Here is an 18710-nt window from a genome sequence, read left to right on the forward strand (position 1 = left end):
CAGATCCGTTTTTTCTATTGTAGCTTCACTTTGTATAGCGACGATGAAAAAAGAACGGGTTCAGGATCTGATTTTCATCTGACCGTTGAAAAAGGCGGTAAAATGTAACTACGAAAAGATGTTTTTTCTTTCATGTACTTGCATGTAAGTACATGAAGGTGAATACGAGAAAATTAAAATCTGATCGAAATATTCTTACTTTTATTCAAAACAATAGAATTTGTAGGACCGTAAAAATACTTCAACAGAAGCGGGATATTCGAGATGATGGTATTTGAGATATTAGGACATTTTATAATCATATTATATACAGAGAAAACGCTCGGGACTGTGGCGGCTGACTTTGACATAAGCCGGGATATATTATTTCTGAGATACCTGAATGTCTGGGTGACACAATTTATAGATTCGAAACAATTTTTGTTATCATGGAAAGCAGCCACTCTGGAAAGCAGCTAACTTAAAATGCTGTGCACAATTCAAAACTTTTGCATGTAAGTAAAATACCAACTTTCTTTGTATAATTTACGTTTTAAATATTATTATAATCATAAAAGGAGTGGAAGAAAACAATAAGGCATTGTCTGACACTAACTCTATTGTCAAATTATCCCAATACTTAACAACATTTATCAAATATTGAATTGTGATTTTGGTATTAAAGAATTGTGTTTAACCGTAACATAATTTGGATGCTTCCACATCCATGTTGCATATTCAAAATGATTCAAATGAAAAATCTTTCATCATGATCCAGCAGGTGCTTGGACCTTGATACATGTATATGTATGATACCTAATATACATATAATACTGGTAATATGGATATCAGGTATCATGCATATGCATATATGAGACCAAAGCACCTGTGCATGGTCCTTATCATTAATGGCTATAAAAACAATTAAAACCAAATTTTGATTGTTTTAACATTGAAATAACCTAAGTAAAAGATTCATTCACTTTTCAAAAAATTATTGTACAACAATCTATGATCAAAATTACATCAGAGCATTTTCATCTTGTATAATTTCTTAAATTACATTACAGCAATGAAACTAACAAATCTTTGTTTACAATTTTTTGTGATTGGTTGTCATTTCAAATTAGTTCACAATCGGAACATCACAATCCTCTCAGTCTACAGTGCCCTCAGTGTATGACATCACAAAAAGAAATCCTGATCCGATAGGAATTGAGGAATACATTGTATCATACAATTCTGAGAGTTCCATCCAATTGGAGTTTGCCAAGTTTCTTGGGAAAAACATTTATTTTAGTGTTTTGGTCAGGGAATTGATGTTTTTAAGACATGGCTGCTAGCAAAAGGATTTCGAATACAAAAAGTGAGTTGATTAAAAGAAGCTATAGAAATTTAACTGAACATAAAATCGTTATCAGGTCTGCACAATTTGCACAATGACATCAACCTAAAATATCTTTAAAGCACATTATCAAATCAGTTACATATACTACACAATGTAATTATTTCTTCAGAGACATGACATAATATAGTGTTGAGGCTTAAAGGTCATATGAAACGATTTTTAACAATACGATTTTCTTTCATATATACAAAGCTTTGAATAAGCGAATGTTGAAATACCTGTAGTAAACTTTATCTGCCTTTGCATTACTGAGAAACTACCGTGAAAACTTGGCACCTGTAAAAATTGTTCCCCGCTTATCGTTCTTGATTTTGTGGATTTATGACGTCACACAGACCCTCCGATGTAAACAATGCATTAGAACTACTGTAATTTTACAGTAGTTTATCAATTCAATTTTAGCTATGTTTGCATATATGAACATGTGTTTCTTTTCAGAAGAGATCATTTGAATTCGTAGTACAGATGGTTTTGTTTTAATTGGTCGTTAATAAAAAAAACTATCAGATTTTCAATATCATGATGAATATCCCGTACTGAAGTAAAAAATTAACAAAAGAAAATGCTCCACCATTAATAAATTGTCCTAAAAAATTTAAAACAGAAACACACTTTTCTTCTTCGATACATATAATTCATTTTGTCACATAGAAAGTATAAGGCAGGCAAATGAGCCAGAGGCATTGTGTATTGTTTTTATTTAAAAATGGCTGTAAAATACCGCTATGACATTCTTAAATCTTATCTGAGAATTAGATCTATTTATAAATTCTAATTAATCTGGCATATAAACTTCAGACACACGGATATGTAGCAATATCTTTTGACAATACTTTGTGTACACGTGTTTTAACGTTGAAACAAAGCATAGATGCATATACATGTATTTGCATGTAGGTCCATAACGAAATCACTCATTCTCGAGTCTCCGAGCTGAATAAGCACACGCTGTCAAATGAAAAAAAACCGCATACGATTTAATTTCTTGGGAGAAAATATACTGCCGTTGTTGATTACTGTATGATTATATAAGTTTTAATATAAAATAATACTTTTTTCGTTTTAATCTACTGCAAAATGATATATATATCTGTATTCAATACAGAGCTTTATAAGGCAATTGGGTCTTACTGACGTCATAAGTACGGGAGGTAAGCCGCGTAGGTCAATGATCCTTTTCCCGATTAAGAAATTTTGATCGACCGTGGTGCTGACATTTTGCATAAAATATCCAAAAAACATTGTCAGTCATATTAAATAGGCACTTATGAACTCATTCCCGTATATAAGTCAATATGGTCAGAATATCGTTTCATATGACCTTTAAGCTATACAATGACTCAAATCATAATATGGCAATTGCTAATAACATCATCCAACCAGAGACTAATTTTAATTATAAAATTACGAGTATTTAATGATAAAACAATCTAATTTTATTTAGATTAATATCATTTTGACCGAAGAATCCTTTTAAAATAATTTGATTATAATTATTTTTTGTTAATGCAATATTGTTTTCTTATTGCTTTCTATACCATCAAATTTTGTCACATATCCAGACGGGTCAAACTTTACATCACGTTTATTTCTTTTTCAATATTATTCATGCGTAAATTGGAACAAAGGCTACAAAATACACATTTTCGTGCTTTCCAAGTCGGTTTTTATTTGATACCCTCTATTTCAGGTCAGATATTCATCACAGACACAAAAGTATAATAATTCATGCAAGAAAATCGCTCCACTGAAAAATACATGCGGTGTTTATATGTCAAATCTTTTCTATGTTACCCTGGTTTTAAATACCCGTTCTCTACCAGCAGTCAGGTGTACATGTAACCCAAACTTTTTAATTCTCTCATTTTTCTTTCTTTACACAACACTGCGTCAGTAACCAACAATACCTGTATATCATGTAACCGTAAACACTTGCACAATACTACAGCAGTACGCAAGGTCACCTAGAGACAATGTGCATGCTATTATATAATACGATTACCTAAGCAGACTGTCTCAAACAATACCTTACACAACATTACCTGAATATCATTTACATGCTATTACCTCACCTGATACGAACAGAGTTACAGCTCTGAACCGACAAAAAAGTTAACGGGGTTACAGCTCTCAATGCTGTCTGTGGTATTACCATTATACCATATACTATTGGGGTTAGCGTTCAGAACAGTGACACCAGGTTTGCGGAAAACCTCGGTCTTAGTAAACTAAATATATCGTTCTACTTTTATTCGTATAAATATTGTTTTTGTTACACTATTAATAAACATAATTTACATGCATAAATCAATAAGGCCATATATCTTTTATGGCTTTTTGAAAAACCACTGCTTCTGCACACTTTAATGCCGTATTTTTTTTTACTATTTAATTGAAAATCAGTTATAATAATTCGATACTTTAATCAATATTCATTTCAGAATTAATCTTTAACCTGTTACTTTGTTTTACTTCGTTTTTCTTTAAATTTGTTTGTAGAGTAGACCTGTAACATTAACCTAACGATCGTAATCAACCCCCCCCCCCCCCCCCCCCCGATTATATCTTTTTGTCATGTTTGTTATGGAATGCCAGAGGCTCGACCACCACCCGTGTTCACTTTGATCTATTTGTTACTTACATTTTTATGATAGAAATATGATAAACTAAATTTATGACCGGGCTGTTATGATTTATCACGTGATAAATTGATGACCGGTTGATTCCTACAAGTAGCCTCATCACCTTCGCCATTTTTATAATCGCACGTGCGCTTTCAAAAAGACAACAGAAAAGACCGAGTAACCTCTAGGCCTATAAATCCCGTCATATTTTTTTTTAAATCTTTAGAAGAAGAATTAAGGATGGAGAAGGTAAGTGTAAAACATTTGTTTTTAAGACATTTACGGATAGTTATATAGTAAGAAGAGGGGGGGGGGGGTGGGTGATGCGGGGGCTACCGGTATTTCCATTTGATTTTCTGTAGATCTGCTCCTAGCCTCATAATATGTTTTGCAAACACAGTAAGTAATTATAAATATAATCATAAGTTTATATTTTCCCATTCATATTTATCTGAGAGGAATCTTTTTCACTGAAGGCCCGAAGAAAAATCGGGTGGGGGAGGGGGGTGTTACGTAGGCATCAGAGTAGGCATTGCTAAGGAAAAAAGGTTATCAGGGGACACATCAGTAGTGTCTTTGTTTTATATAACTTACTACATGTCAGAAAAGGGAGAAACCCCCCACCCCAAGTTACATATTCATCAGCTGTTTTGCAAGTAGTTAGCATTAGGAATGTGTACAAGTATTTTTGAATTGACCATTTTAAAAGTATTACAGTTTAGTGTTTATTCACCAATCAAGGGCCCTCAGGGGGCATATACATAAAAAATAATATAACAAATAATGAATGAAATAAAAGCCTAGAATGTCCAGGATCATATTACAAGCAACCATATGCAAAATTAATCGATCAGTGTATGTTAGATTTACACGAGTAAAGTGGGAACATAGTAAAGGACTATGTGCGGTATGGTCTAATATCTGCCCCCAATTTTAACCAATTTTTAAATAGTGCTGTATAAAAATCAAATCTTCATAAATCATTGTACAGTGGACGCCTATCACTTTAATCTTGATTTTAACCACCATTGCTCATTAGCAATTTATCTATAATGTCAACTTCATGACGTCATTCCACACTATGATGTCACTGTGGTAATAACCTTTTGCACCCTTATTTTTAATATGATTCTAACTATCTTCACTCTTATTTTTAAAGTGCTTCATAAAACTTTAATTTTGGGGACAAAAAATGCATAAAAGCGCACATTGTCCTTTTTATGGTCAAAGTGTTACATGTATAGGAGTATATTAATTTTGCACACTTATCTACAATGTACAGTGTACTGGTTGTGAGTGGGGTATAGTTATTTTATCAAACCTTAACAGAAACTAATGTATACATGCAAGGTTATTCTCTCGCCATATGTTAATTTCACCTTTCTAAAATTGCAAAACATTTGCCCATTTTATATCACCCAAACACAGTTGTTATTTCCATTAAAGATTGTGTACCTCTTTTTCTGTCCTGTTTTAGCAAAAGAGGACAGAATTTACTCAAGAACAAGTAAAGATGTTGGAGGAGGCATATGAACATGGTTTGAGGAAGGGAAAGACCTGGTTGAGTGGTCGCCAGGAATTGGCAGGGAAATTAAATTTAACAGAAGTTCAAGTTAAGGTATTTTTTGCATACGTTAATTGTTTTCTTTTAAATAAAAATCACATTATTGCTTTAAATTGATTAAATGCTCTAGGTACATCTATATTGTTTTCAAAGCAATGCCCACTAAACTCAAAGCCAAAGGCTTGACTGCGGTTTTCTGAAGGTTGTCTGTTATTGTTGTTATAAACTTGTCACAATCTAACCTTGTTCTCAATAACCATCGAGTCAGTTTCTAATGAAAAACAACAAAAAGCATTTTCTCTCTTTAGTCGTATAAGCTAATGACGTCATGTTACTGCAAACTTGCAAGCTGACCTGACATGATGGGATAGTGTCAAAAATATTACATTCATGTCTTGTGACATGTAAAAAGTATTTTCAGAGTTTTTGAAAACTGTTGGCCCTGTCTGAGCAAGGCCGGTTCAAATTTTTCTTGACCAATAACTTTATGGAAATCATTGGTCCAAATGACTGATTGAAAAAATCGGACATAATGCTTAGCCTAATTTAATCAGTCGGGATCTGAATACTGAGGTGAAGGTCATGTAAACAGTAATGGCGGCAATGTCGATCGAGTTTGTAGAATAGAAAAGTCACCAAAACGGGCCAATTAAATATATTTTACTAGAACACCAATGGTCCTTGAGAGTTCAAAGCTATGATATAGTATTTCATTATTATAGTTCATCCACACCCGGTCAGCTCATCAGCCATATTGGAACTCGGGAAAACAACAGGGGTCTTCGTTTTTCAAGATTTTTAAACAAAAGTTGATATGTAGCCAGTAGTTAGAATGTAGTAAAGACAGAGAGTGTAACTGAGAGAGTTGAAAATGAAATGTCAACTCAGAAAATTAAAAAAGAATTATGAAAGTAAGGGTTAAATGAATAGACTGATAATAATAGGCACAGCACATGGATATATTTATGAAATCGTACTCATAACAAATAAAATCATTTCTTTGATGCATATTTTTCTATATTTACAATAATACATGTTTCTGGTCTGACAGAACACTGTCTTATCTGACAGAACCTTTTATTGTGTCAGACCATATGTCTAACAGTAATAAGAAACTTCAACAGCTCTGTGTAACAGGGATGGGAGAAATAATGACAGACCAGACCAGAATTTGAACTGGGCCCCCTGAATCTCTAGTCAGGTGCTCTACCAATTGAGCTATCTGACGCTGGTAATGAAATCCCTGTTTGCTCCGTCATAATTCTCCTATCCCCGTTTATCTGTATATTGCCTCAACTTGATGTTGAATTAAGTGTCTGGATTGTTAATAAGGTTCAGTATAATTTTGAATATTTGCATGGATATGGTGATTTCTTTCTCAGTCTTATATATACAGCATATTCAATAACAAAAAAAGAATGCTCCCCATTACACATCTGCAGACAGAGTTATAAAGAATTCATATCATACACCTAGCTGTGTATAAAATAGACTGGCACAAATGATTGATAGGAATAAATATGCAGTATACTGTATTCATTCTTTTCTCCCTTCCTTCTAAAGAAGGTGCTGATTGCTGACCCTAATCAGTAAGGCAATATATGTGTACAATAAGTATTACATCCTGAAAAATTTTGTTATTTGTCTTCATGGGCAATTTGAGCTAGGAATATATATTATAAGGAGGGAGGAATACAGGAGCTGTAGATGTGCCTTTTAGTTTTGCAGGGGTTCCTGGTTCGACTCCCAGTCCAGATTTAGATTTTCATTTTTTTGTTTGTGTTTGTGCACTCAAATCCTAGGTATACTACGCACATTACATGAACTATTATAATGGTTTATAATGCTGTTTAGTTTTTATAATAATATATATGCAACTTTATTTCAGGATTGGTTGGGAAATCACCACAAGTCCAAAAGTGGACGTACAAAACTTATTAAAAGGACAACTCTTCCAGCCGTAAGGCCAACTGCTTATTCCTTATTTTGTAAGGAGTACTCCAAAGGTTAGTTTGAAATGTTTTTTTTCTTTAAACAAATCATGCTTTGAGCAGTGCTTAAACATATAGCTTTCATTCCCATAAATTTCCATGAAATGTGGCTAAAAGTTTCAGCCAATCTAATTCAAAGATATTTGATCCGCTCCAACTAGATCATTACAGTGTAGCAAAGAGTGTTCTAGTTTGAGAAAATCAAAGATCTAATTTGAATTATATTAAGGTTTTGCTCCCACAAAAGAAATGTAATCAGCAGCTGATCTATATAAAATGCTCACAATGAATATTAGTTTGGAAGTAAAATTGCATCATTAGTAAATAAAATTATTTCTATTAAAAAATAACCTATAACTTGTTTATTTTCATGAAAAAAATGTGATAGTTGTTGCTAATGAATTTTTTAAGAAATTTGAATGACAGCTAGGAATAATATTTCAGAACTTTAACCTAATAAAAGAAATAACCTAACAGGCTGTAAGGTACATAGGTACTAGAATAATATTTAAAAAATTAGAATTCAAAATTTCAACCTTACTTTCACAATCTTAAACTTTTAACACAAAAACAGCTCGATTATTCAGCATGAACTTTTTTTGACAGTGTTTAGTCAATTCTAACCCAGCTCTATCCAGACTACTAGTATAACATATGGCCCCAAAACTACAAGTATATATTATTTAAACAATAGTTGTTTATCTGTAAATTTAAAAAGACTTTTTAAAATAATTCTTGCATTATGTTTGCATGATGCCACTGAGGCCTTTTCACCTTTTGTTGTTTTTTTTGGGGTAATGAAATTAAAGTCACCACTGAAAATGAATGAATCATTTTTATTAACTTAAATCCAAAGAGTAAACAGGCAGGTTTTGATGTAGTTAAATGTGTTAATTAACCTTTCGCTCAATATATTAGATATTAATAGTTAGTATTATTATCAGTACCTCAATCCAGTTTCTTTTATTTACTTAAATGTTTTCATATGTACTAAAAAGCTTCTTAATTTCATAAATTCTAAATTTTAATTAAGTTCAATAACTTGCAATATTAATATTATTATTGTCTTTTTTTATGAAAAGGTCCATGAGGAGAGGTATATGATATGGCTTTTACAAATAACACTGTATCTCACCTTAGAAATGAAGTCTTATTTAAATTTAGTCAGATTTTTTTTCAAATTGTGATCCTTTTGAGTTGAGTAATAAACAAATTTGTAGATCATCCTGGCTTCAATCCATCAGTATGGAAAATGGAGTGGGTTTCTGCTGGAGAGGAGGAAAAAGAGAGGTATGCCAAGATGGCGAGGGGGATGGCTGAGGATGGAGGAAGTGCTTTAGCAGATGATCCTTCAAGTCAGAGGAAGACCATAAGAACCCTCTTGAAGCAGCTAGAATGGACTGTAAAAAGCTTATATATTATTTTTTATATGATTAAGATGGTTTTTCTTCATGTTAATGTAACCTAGCTATTTTGGTGATAAATCGTCTACTATAGGATCATCTTTGTGTATGAGGGAGTAATGTTCATGGATGAACTGGTCCCAAAATCTAGTTAAAGGAGAAGGTTTACTTATAGGGCCTTTTTTGGACTTATAGAATTATAAATCAGTTGACAGTGCGTTAATCAAATATCATTAAAACCCTTGATAATTATGTATCTGTCATAAATTTTGTAAATTTTTGGCTGTTAGAAAATCAGGAAGAAAATATAAACCTTTATTCCTAAATGCTATCTTGTAATGAAGTAATTATTTTTTGTGTACTAAGTCACAAAAAAAGCTAGTCTTTAACAAAAGCAAACAATCAGGAATAGCAAGTATCAAGCAACACCAAAAATCATATACTAATTATGTAATTCCTGTGGATAAAAGAAATGAATAATTTTAGGTTGATGCAAGAACTTTGTACTTCTTCATACTTCCTAAATGGAAACAATAATTAGATATCTCACTTTTCATCAATTCGGATAATATATTTTAAAAACTGTCATATTGACAAATAAGTCCTAGCCAAATTCTGTTTGAGATATCTATTTTTATTATCTATTTGAAAAATAAAAATAAATAGGTTCAGGTTTTTGGAAAAATCTCAGGAGAGAAAATAATGCTTTTTTCATAACATTTAATTGGTTTTTCTCTTATTAACTCTTTAAATGTTAATTGATTGATTTTTATAGAGCAAGAGGTTGGAAATTATGGGTTTGCCCAATTTTGCCTTAGTTGCAGAAAATAATACTGTTCACAGTGTGGGAACAGGGAGAGGAAGATAATTCCTTGATCATGAGGAAACTGAACTTAAATTCAGCAAATTTGTAATCAAGGTCAGTAAACCTTTGAATTATTGTTAAATATATATCAACTCTTTAAAAAGTTATGGGATAGATTCATGGTCAAGCCATATGTTTTCTTAATGCTTTTCTTCTTTCCTACGGAATTTTTTCTTTATCAAAATTTCTATGAATAGAAAATGACAATGTCCTCAAATGTAAATAGACTTGTACTTTAAAGAACATTTATTAAATAAGTGTTGAAAAGAAAAATTTACTTTTGGTTTTCAGTAGTTTAATTAAAACAAGTGGGAAATAATTTAAATCCTTCTGATTTGAATCATTGTAGTAGTTTCGGCTATTTGAACCATGACTCTCAGCCTTTATTCATCATATATTGGTTAGATTAGTTGACTATATAGTGATGCAGAAGCTAAGTGTCCTATGATTCCTGTTCACGCCATAAACTTTTTCCTTTCCTTTTAACTTTAAGCATAGTATTTTATTCCTGAAAATGCTTTAAATACAAGGTCTTTATTGATTGTTGCAATTATGTTGTTCATTTAATGTTAAATTATTAAACATTAATGTTTGATTTGTAATGAATACTAAAATTTTTAAGAAATGAATATAAGGCTACATAAATATTTTCTCTGGTTCGCAGGCCAATTTTTTTGTGAAACAGATGCGGAATGGAGGCTTTTTTAATATCAATTTATCGGCATTAAAATAGATGAGGGAGCTTGGTATTTGAATTTTTGATACCTGCATTTTCTTTATAAAAATGATGAAAAATTTTCGTTCATAGATATACTTCCCAAGACTGATCAATATGTTTTTAGTATCCATTGCTTATCAACATATGAACATCAAACATCGTAGGCATAATTTTTTAATGTACCAGTATTTTTAAACAAAGTGGCTCTTTGAAAATGGCCACTCGAAGTAATATTTCACAACTAAGCTACGAATAAATGAGGGTGAATTTTTCTTTTCATGATTGGTCTCCGCATTACCAACTTTTTATTTTATCAATATATGTAATACCATAAAATTTGAAATGCGGCTACCTCAAAACAAATGCATGCAGACCTGAGTACTGTAATTTTAATTCAATGTGGCTTAATACCTACCAAAGTTACGCTGTATAACCTGGCTTTAGGAAGTTTACACTTTATAAACTACGAAGCAGTACTAGTATATTATAAAAAAAATGTAAACTATTGAAACACCAGTGTAACCTTAAAAGCCAAGTGGATCGTTAGGTTTTGATGTAAGTTTCAACGTTGCCATCCTCACAATGCCAGGGGTCCTAAGTCAATACTTTGTCTGGGAGCTTTAATGAAATTGGCCAATTTCACACACACACACACACACACACACACACACACACACACACACATATATATAAAAGCTTTGATTATTAGTTAATGTTAACAGAAAGTGGATTATTGTCAGACCTTATGCATAGGAGATATTATATAAAAAATGATGTGCTCTCTTGCAAGTGTCTAATGTTCTGGTTTTTGCTGCCCTTGTAACTTTTAGTAATTATCAGTTTATTTTGTTTACATGTAAATACCTTCTATTAATCATTTATTTTCTGACTCGTAATGGAGAATCTTTATAATAATTGTATTAATTGTATTCACTTTCCTTTTTAATGAAATATGAATTACAAAGTGAAGTCATGTCTTAGGTTGTGCTTTATTAGCTAAATTTTATTACAGATTGTTCTACTTTTGAGAAGTCAAAAGTTAATGAGTTGCGAAAGACAGTTCAAATTCACATGAACGAATTGTACAGTAAGTATAAATTTTTATGTACATTTGAAGTCTTGTTCATAAAATTGTTAGTTTTGTAAAAAAAAAAAATATATATTTTTGAAATTTTACAAATATTATAATGTTTATGAAAACTGATAAGTTTTTCTTGTTTGTGTTTTTATTTTATTTTACTCTAGGCTCATCAGGTTTTTTTTAAAAGTTGAATAGAATAGGTAAAAAAAATGATGTCAATTTACTAAAATTGATTATGTCCCCTATAAGCTATACCCTTTGCTTTGAAGATTTTAGGGAGACAGTGTAATCTTCTTATCATTTTAGCAAATTAATTTGTCAAAGTCAGAAACTATTAGACATGAATTTGTAGACCAGTTCATTAAGTTTTTTGCCAAAATTATAGGTTTCATAGTTCTTTTTGAAAGATTTCAGGCAGGGAGGTGGTCATCATTACAAATTTATAATTTTTTTACTCCAGAATGAAACCCAATTAAATGAATATATGAGACTCCTCGACAAGTTTGTGTATGGATTATATTCAACTCAGGTAACCTTAAGGCCTATTGGCCTCTAGTGAAATTTATTTGGAAAATTACCATTAGTTCCGCATGTATTGGAAGGTTGAGCCCTGAACATAAGTTTATAGGTGAATATTAATGATTGGACATAGGAGTTTGTATTCAAGTTATTGAATCAGTTCATATTAAAAATATTTCCCGAATACATGTAGATGTAACATGCTGTAAATGCTTCTGTATCCTAATTTACAATTTTTTTACTACATTTTCACTTGGAAAAACTTATTTGCATTTTCTGAACTTTATAAAGCTATAAATTTCTCAAAAATAATGTTAATTGCTTTAACAGGAACGGCTTCAGGCAAAGCAGGGAGCTTCCCTTACAAGATGGTGAGGAAAGGGGCGATTGAAGTGGAGGGACTTCCCCGGGATGTTTTGCCATTGCACCCGCCATCCCACTATGGGGAAGAAAAGCTTCAATCACTATTGTCTTGTGCCAGCATATCAATAAAGTCTGTATGATAGTCTTATTAGTCATATTAAAAACTTTAATACTTACTCAAAAGCCTCTGAAATAACAAACATCAAAGAGAGATTCAAGGTTGCAGAGGACTATACACTTGTTGCAAGGGCTAAAATGTTATGTCTTTAAACCATTTACTGTTATATTGAATATATATATTAAATGAATTAAGTGTTAATAAGCAAATATGTTTTCCCTTGTTACAAAGTTACCCACAGTCAGCAGAGGAACCAGATACTGTTCCCCAGGAAGCTTTCACTAAGGAACAGTCAGCATCATCTGCCTCCTTTAACATGTCTATTGATCAACCCTCTACCTCTGCTATGTCAACTAGGCCATCATCATCATCATCATGTATGCATTTATATTTTATTGTTACTAATACATGTATAGTTTCAAAATAAAGAACTATATCGGTTAGTGTCTCAAATTGCCCCTTAAAATGAAAGTCTTAATTTTATTTTATATATCGGTTAACTGTGCACAACTATACTTGTGAAGTTTATCCAATATGATTTAAACTTTGATCAACATGCCTTTAAATTGGAATTATAGAATTGTTTTTTTAGGCAATTTTCCTTTCTGATATAAAATGCATATTTTTGCTCATTCTTAGATTGTAAAAAAAAAAGCATCAGTAATAAGGTCATTTACAATCAGTGAATGCATATCAAGGAGACAAATGTATTTAAAATATCTTTTGCAATATAAAGCAACAATTTGATAACAATTTAATCACTGTTATAGATGTCGATTTCATTGGGGGCCAAAATTATAACTCTTGGCATGTACAGTCCTCTATTTATTTTAGATGGGACAAATTGTTGTATTTGATTTGTGCATTGAAACCTATCCAACATATTACAAGTATCATGAAAAAAGTTGTGTTAAATAGATAAACAAAAACTGTCATGTGAAAACGGTATTATAATTTGGAGTTAACAAACATATTATAAGTATCTTGAAAAAAGTTTTGTTAAGTAGATAAACAAAAACTGTCATGTGAAAACAGTATTATAATTTGGAGTTAACATCCAACATATTACAAGTATCTTGAAAAAAGTTTCGTTAAGTAGATAAACAAAAACTGTCATGTGAAAACAATATTATAATTTGGAGTTAACATTTGACACACATGCAATATTTTTTTTCAGCACAACTTACCACCACAGAGATAGAGGATATGGAAAACAACCTTATTGGCATACTTGGAGCGAGATCAGAGCTAGGTATTGTGCAACTTGTAATTATTTGTAGTTTTGAGCACTAGCTGGAACTGTTTTATTATATTAATTAGTCGTTTATTTCAAAGGTACTGATGTGTCTGTGGAGGAAAGGAGTCTTGTCTCTAGTGCTGTATACACAGAACCAAATGGTAAAAACTGAAATGATTTTTGAAAACGTTTTACAAGTAGACAAATGAGTAGTAATATTCTACCAGCTATATTATTTAAGTGGTTCATTATGGCTATATAGAACAAACTGAAATAAATTATTGGCATAAAATTATCACTAAATGTTTTGTTTCAGTTTCAGTGAAGAAAATTAAGAAAGAGATGAGAAAAATGACCAAACGGAAAGGAAAAAGCAAAGATATTTAGGTATAAGATTATGTATACAGATTATGTATAAGACTATAAGCATTCTAAAAATTAATAATTATTTTTAATCAGCAAAAGTGCACAAACTGATCAAGTTTTCATTTACAATGTAAATTTCATGAATGTCGTACTCAAGTCATATAAATCATAATGTTTATTTAATTCTGTCAAGAGAAGGGATCAATGACAAAACAGAAGAAAAAAGCAACTGATGGTATGTGTTTATGTATATATATATTTATGAAATTTCATCTCTACTTATCATATCAAAGACTGTGTTAATGTGAGCCAGTGTGTTATCCCTCTCGTCATCAAAAGCAAGTCTTTATAGCTTTTTTGGCTGAGTGGTTGGCACATCCGGCGCATACTGCTAGGAGAGTGGGTTCCAAAGGTCTGTAGATCGACCCCTGGGTGGGGCAGAGGTGAAGCTCATATATGGCGAATATTTGGCAACAAGATCGACCTTTTTCAATTTACTGTGGTATTTTACTTTGTGAACCGTCACAATTTTTGTCAAATTTTAATCATCAATTTTTAATGCTTAGAATGCTTAAGTAAGACATTTGTAATGATCAACTAAAATTCCTTTATCAGTCGTCAAGTTACAGTGCGATACAGAGCTGACATGTCTTTGTAATGTAAACAAGAATTGTGCCTTGTTTCTGTTTACAATTTTTTGGTATACCATTATATAAATAGTGCCTCGCTTCAGTTGACAATGGTTTTCTTGGAGTGTCAATTTCAACAGTTACCCTCCCAAACAAGCACTAATTATTTTATTGTACTGAATGCCTTAATTTTAAAGAAAATTTTACTGGTTTTATATAGAAATGAAGTGAATTCTACGGCAAACCGTACACGCATATTTTACGTGCATGTAACAATTCGTTATGTTGCCCGTTGCCACGTATGTTGCCAAAGCTGAGGGTAATAGAACGGATTACCACTGCGTCTAAACCAATCAGATTAATTTCCCTATTTAACATGAAAGTATAATGATATAACTTGCTTTCAAGCAGATTTTTTTTTCTATCGCTAGTTTGCTTTTGATAAAACTGTACATTCCAAGTGTTTTTCAGATTGCATTTTAATGTTTTATTTATATAAACAAAAATGTGGCACGCTCCTTGTTTTAACATTACAAAGACTTGTGAGTTCTGTATCTCTCTTATAACTTAATGAATGACTTAATTTTAGTTGATCATTTAAAATGCCATGACCCTTAAACTTCAAATTTAAACATATGGAACTCGATCATTTTTAAAATTGATACATTTAGATAAAAGAAGCTGGGCTTTCATATTCTACTTGTACATTACTTATGATGAAACATATTAGAAAGAACGATGATTATTCATAGCTGTCGGAACTGGGGAGAAGGAGGGGGGGCTAGGGGGTTTAGGACTATATTCGGTGTGGGTTAATTTCTGCCCCCCAATTTTAACCAATTTTTAAATAGTGTCGTATAAAAATCAAATCTCCATTAATCAGTGTACAGACGATGCCAATCAATTTTTATCTTGATTTTATTCATCATTACTCATTCGTTGTTTATCTATGACGTCACCTAAATGACCCAATTCCCGCAATTTTGCAAAAACATGAAAATATTGTCATTTTTTCTTTATATTTTGCATGTGGAAGTATAGAGCGCAGGTCTGCTCAAGTACGATTTTAACGTATGTTTTTCTTCCTATAGTTACACACATCATAATAAAAAATATACTTGAGCAAGCCTGCGCTCGATGTTTCCCAGTCGAAAAACCATCGGAAAACACTCATATTTTGCTACAAACCCTGATTTTATCAAAATAATACAATAATCATGACGTCATTTCTACATTATTACGTCACTTTGGTGATAACATTTAGCACACTTATTTTCAATATGATTTCAACTTTCTGCCACCTTATTTTTAAAGCTCTTCAAACAACTTAAATTTTGGGGGCAAAAAATGCATAATACCGCACATAGTCCTTTATACATAGCCATAAAAAACTTTTTATTGGGGGGGGGGCAAGAATTTCTGATAAGTCAACCCCTGCCCCGCTTTAAATTTGTTTCCGACGCCACTGTTATTTCAACTGACTTCATGACTTTGACATTCAATTTTAACTTTTTCTATTTTTTTTCTGTTTTTGTGCTTCACAGGAGACTAATCTTGTATATTATTTTTATATTCATACAGATCAGAAGTTTGAAAGATTTGACCCGAAGAAATTGATCTTGAAGTGTGATTCAGTTTTAAAATTCTTTCAAATATTTTATTTTCATAAGAATTCATTCTTCAATATTGATAATTACAGACAATGAACCATTCTACTACATTGAAGAAATCATCAACAAAAGGAATAAGAATGGGAAAACGGAATTTATTGTCAAATGGGAAGGGTATGAAGATCCTACATGGGAACCGGAGAGGAACATCCCCAGTCACATCATTGAGGAGTTTCTATAAACAGCCTATTTTATTTGTTATTTAAGGGAAACAAATTAATTCATCCTCCTGTATACCATCATTATATATATACCATGTATATATACCATATATACCATGTATATATACCATATATACCATGTATATATACCATATACCATCTAATTTGCAAATAACAAATATGTACATGCAAGGAAGTGAACAGTTAATTTTAAATGTGTAAATTTAAAAAATATCATTTCTATTTCGCTCTCTTTAATGTATATATGTATACCGGTATCTGTTTTAAATTATAGTGGGCTAATCATATATCACAATACCGGTGTGTTATGAGAATATATTGTGATTATCATGTGTGGTATATGAAGTTGTCATTTTTGATGGAGAGAATGATTTCAGCTTTTAAGTTTATTTCAAAACAGTAGCATCAGTATCTTACTTTAATTATTACCTCTAAAGGATTTACTTTAAGGTCAGACGACACTTTCCTCGAGCATCTTTTTTGTATCTCCTCGTAATAAAGAGTTCCAATAAAAATTATGTTTATAATCATTTTTAAATGATTTAGATTTTTATTTTTTGCATTTGTAAACCTAGATGGCCGAGTGGTTAGAGCGGGGGCTGCACACTGCTAGAAGTGTAGGTTCCATGGGTCGTGAGTTCAAACACCATCTCCGGCTGTATATATCAATGTATAAATTTTAATATCAGCAATTCAAGTGTATTTTAAAAAGAATATATAGGAAATTGCATACTCTAGTATTTTGTAGAAATTCCTGGTAAGGTATCCTAATTTTTTGCAAGAAAGCTTCTCAAAGTAGTAGTAAATCAATAACAAATTCCTGGAAAAAGTTATGAAAATTGAGGAACGTGTCGTCTGACCGTAATTACCACATTTACCAGTAGTCAGTAATTTTTTATAAAAAAAGATGTATAGGCTTAGAGACCATTTCTTTCTGTTCCTTTACATCATTAATAATACCTTTCAATGAAGATTCAAGAATACTTCTTGTTTTTATTGTCGTAAAAAGTTAAATTAGTACAAACCTGTGCAGATGTCATACTTTCAAATACCGGTACTTATAATTGTCACAGTGTTTGTTTTCTTGCTAATGAGGCAAAAAATTACTTGTGTATATCTAACTGTACACCTATGAATAACTTTTAAAATACTTGTAGTTATTGATTAATCAATATATTTGCAATATGAAATTGCACAGATTTTTAGTTATTACACCTACATTCTATAAATGATGAAGTATTTGTTGTTCTTGTTTAATCAAAATCAATAAATGTCTTAAATATATCTTTATTTTCTTGCTTTAGTTTTTGAGGCAAAAAAGACACAGTGGTTGATAATGCTAATGAATATTCAATGTAGACCTTTTTTTTTCTTTTGAAGAATAATAAATTTGCATTTAAGTTGTATTTGAAATGCATTTCATGTGAAATTTGAAGTCATTTTAAACAGGTTACTCTCTTTTATGAATAACTGAATGTTAAGTACATGTTGGACATCGAGTTTCCATGAAATTGTCGATGTTTGCTCCATCTGACAAAACTGACAAACTAATAGTAAACATGTTCTTGGTATGAAAATTATGAAGGAAATAATAAATCCTCTTGGAAGCTTTCAGGTGCTGGGCATTTATTTATTTTTTGGACGAGGCAAGTCCTGAGAGGGAAAAGAAGTGCTTTAATTGATCCCTTATGGATATTTTGTGTTATTACTTTTTATATTAATAGTCAACTATTCTGAAATAAAATAAGTAATCTCATAGGAAAAGTGTATCGTTTTGCAAGACCATGAAAACAACATAAAGACATAGAAGTCGATTAAAAATGTTCTTAAAGATAGGTTGTTTTTATAACACATGGAAACAGATTTTTCTTGGAAATTTTAATGTGTTTAAACATTTTTTTTATCATTATCAAAATTTGATTTTATGCGGCTCCATTTGCCTTTAAAACCAAAGTTTTATGAGCAAGATATTCTCAACTATTTTTGCCTAAAT

General features: G+C 31.4%; 3 protein-coding genes across 3 annotated transcripts in view; 2 read left to right on the forward strand and 1 right to left on the reverse strand.

Annotated features, from left to right (window-relative positions):
* Window positions 1-18710, reverse strand: part of LOC105342786 (tyramine beta-hydroxylase) — a 266828-nt gene that overhangs the window by 150595 nt on the left and 97523 nt on the right. The window lies entirely within an intron of this gene.
* LOC136274374 (uncharacterized) lies at window positions 6076-9879 on the forward strand. Its single transcript, XM_066080984.1, has 4 exons — window positions 6076-6486; window positions 7464-7581; window positions 8787-8968; window positions 9745-9879. Exons 1-4 carry the CDS (start codon window positions 6481-6483, stop codon window positions 9835-9837), a joined length of 399 nt encoding a protein of 132 aa, XP_065937056.1. The 5' UTR covers window positions 6076-6480; the 3' UTR covers window positions 9838-9879.
* LOC136274678 (uncharacterized) lies at window positions 11557-16716 on the forward strand. The gene is made up of 7 exons (XM_066082082.1): window positions 11557-11639; window positions 12483-12645; window positions 12865-13010; window positions 13811-13885; window positions 13969-14031; window positions 14187-14243; window positions 16565-16716. Exons 1-7 carry the CDS (start codon window positions 11624-11626, stop codon window positions 16714-16716), a joined length of 672 nt encoding a protein of 223 aa, XP_065938154.1. The 5' UTR covers window positions 11557-11623.

The sequence above is a fragment of the Magallana gigas genome, chromosome 4 (assembly GCF_963853765.1).
Source record: "Magallana gigas chromosome 4, xbMagGiga1.1, whole genome shotgun sequence".
In the NCBI taxonomy this organism is placed as follows: Eukaryota; Metazoa; Mollusca; class Bivalvia; order Ostreida; family Ostreidae; genus Magallana; species Magallana gigas.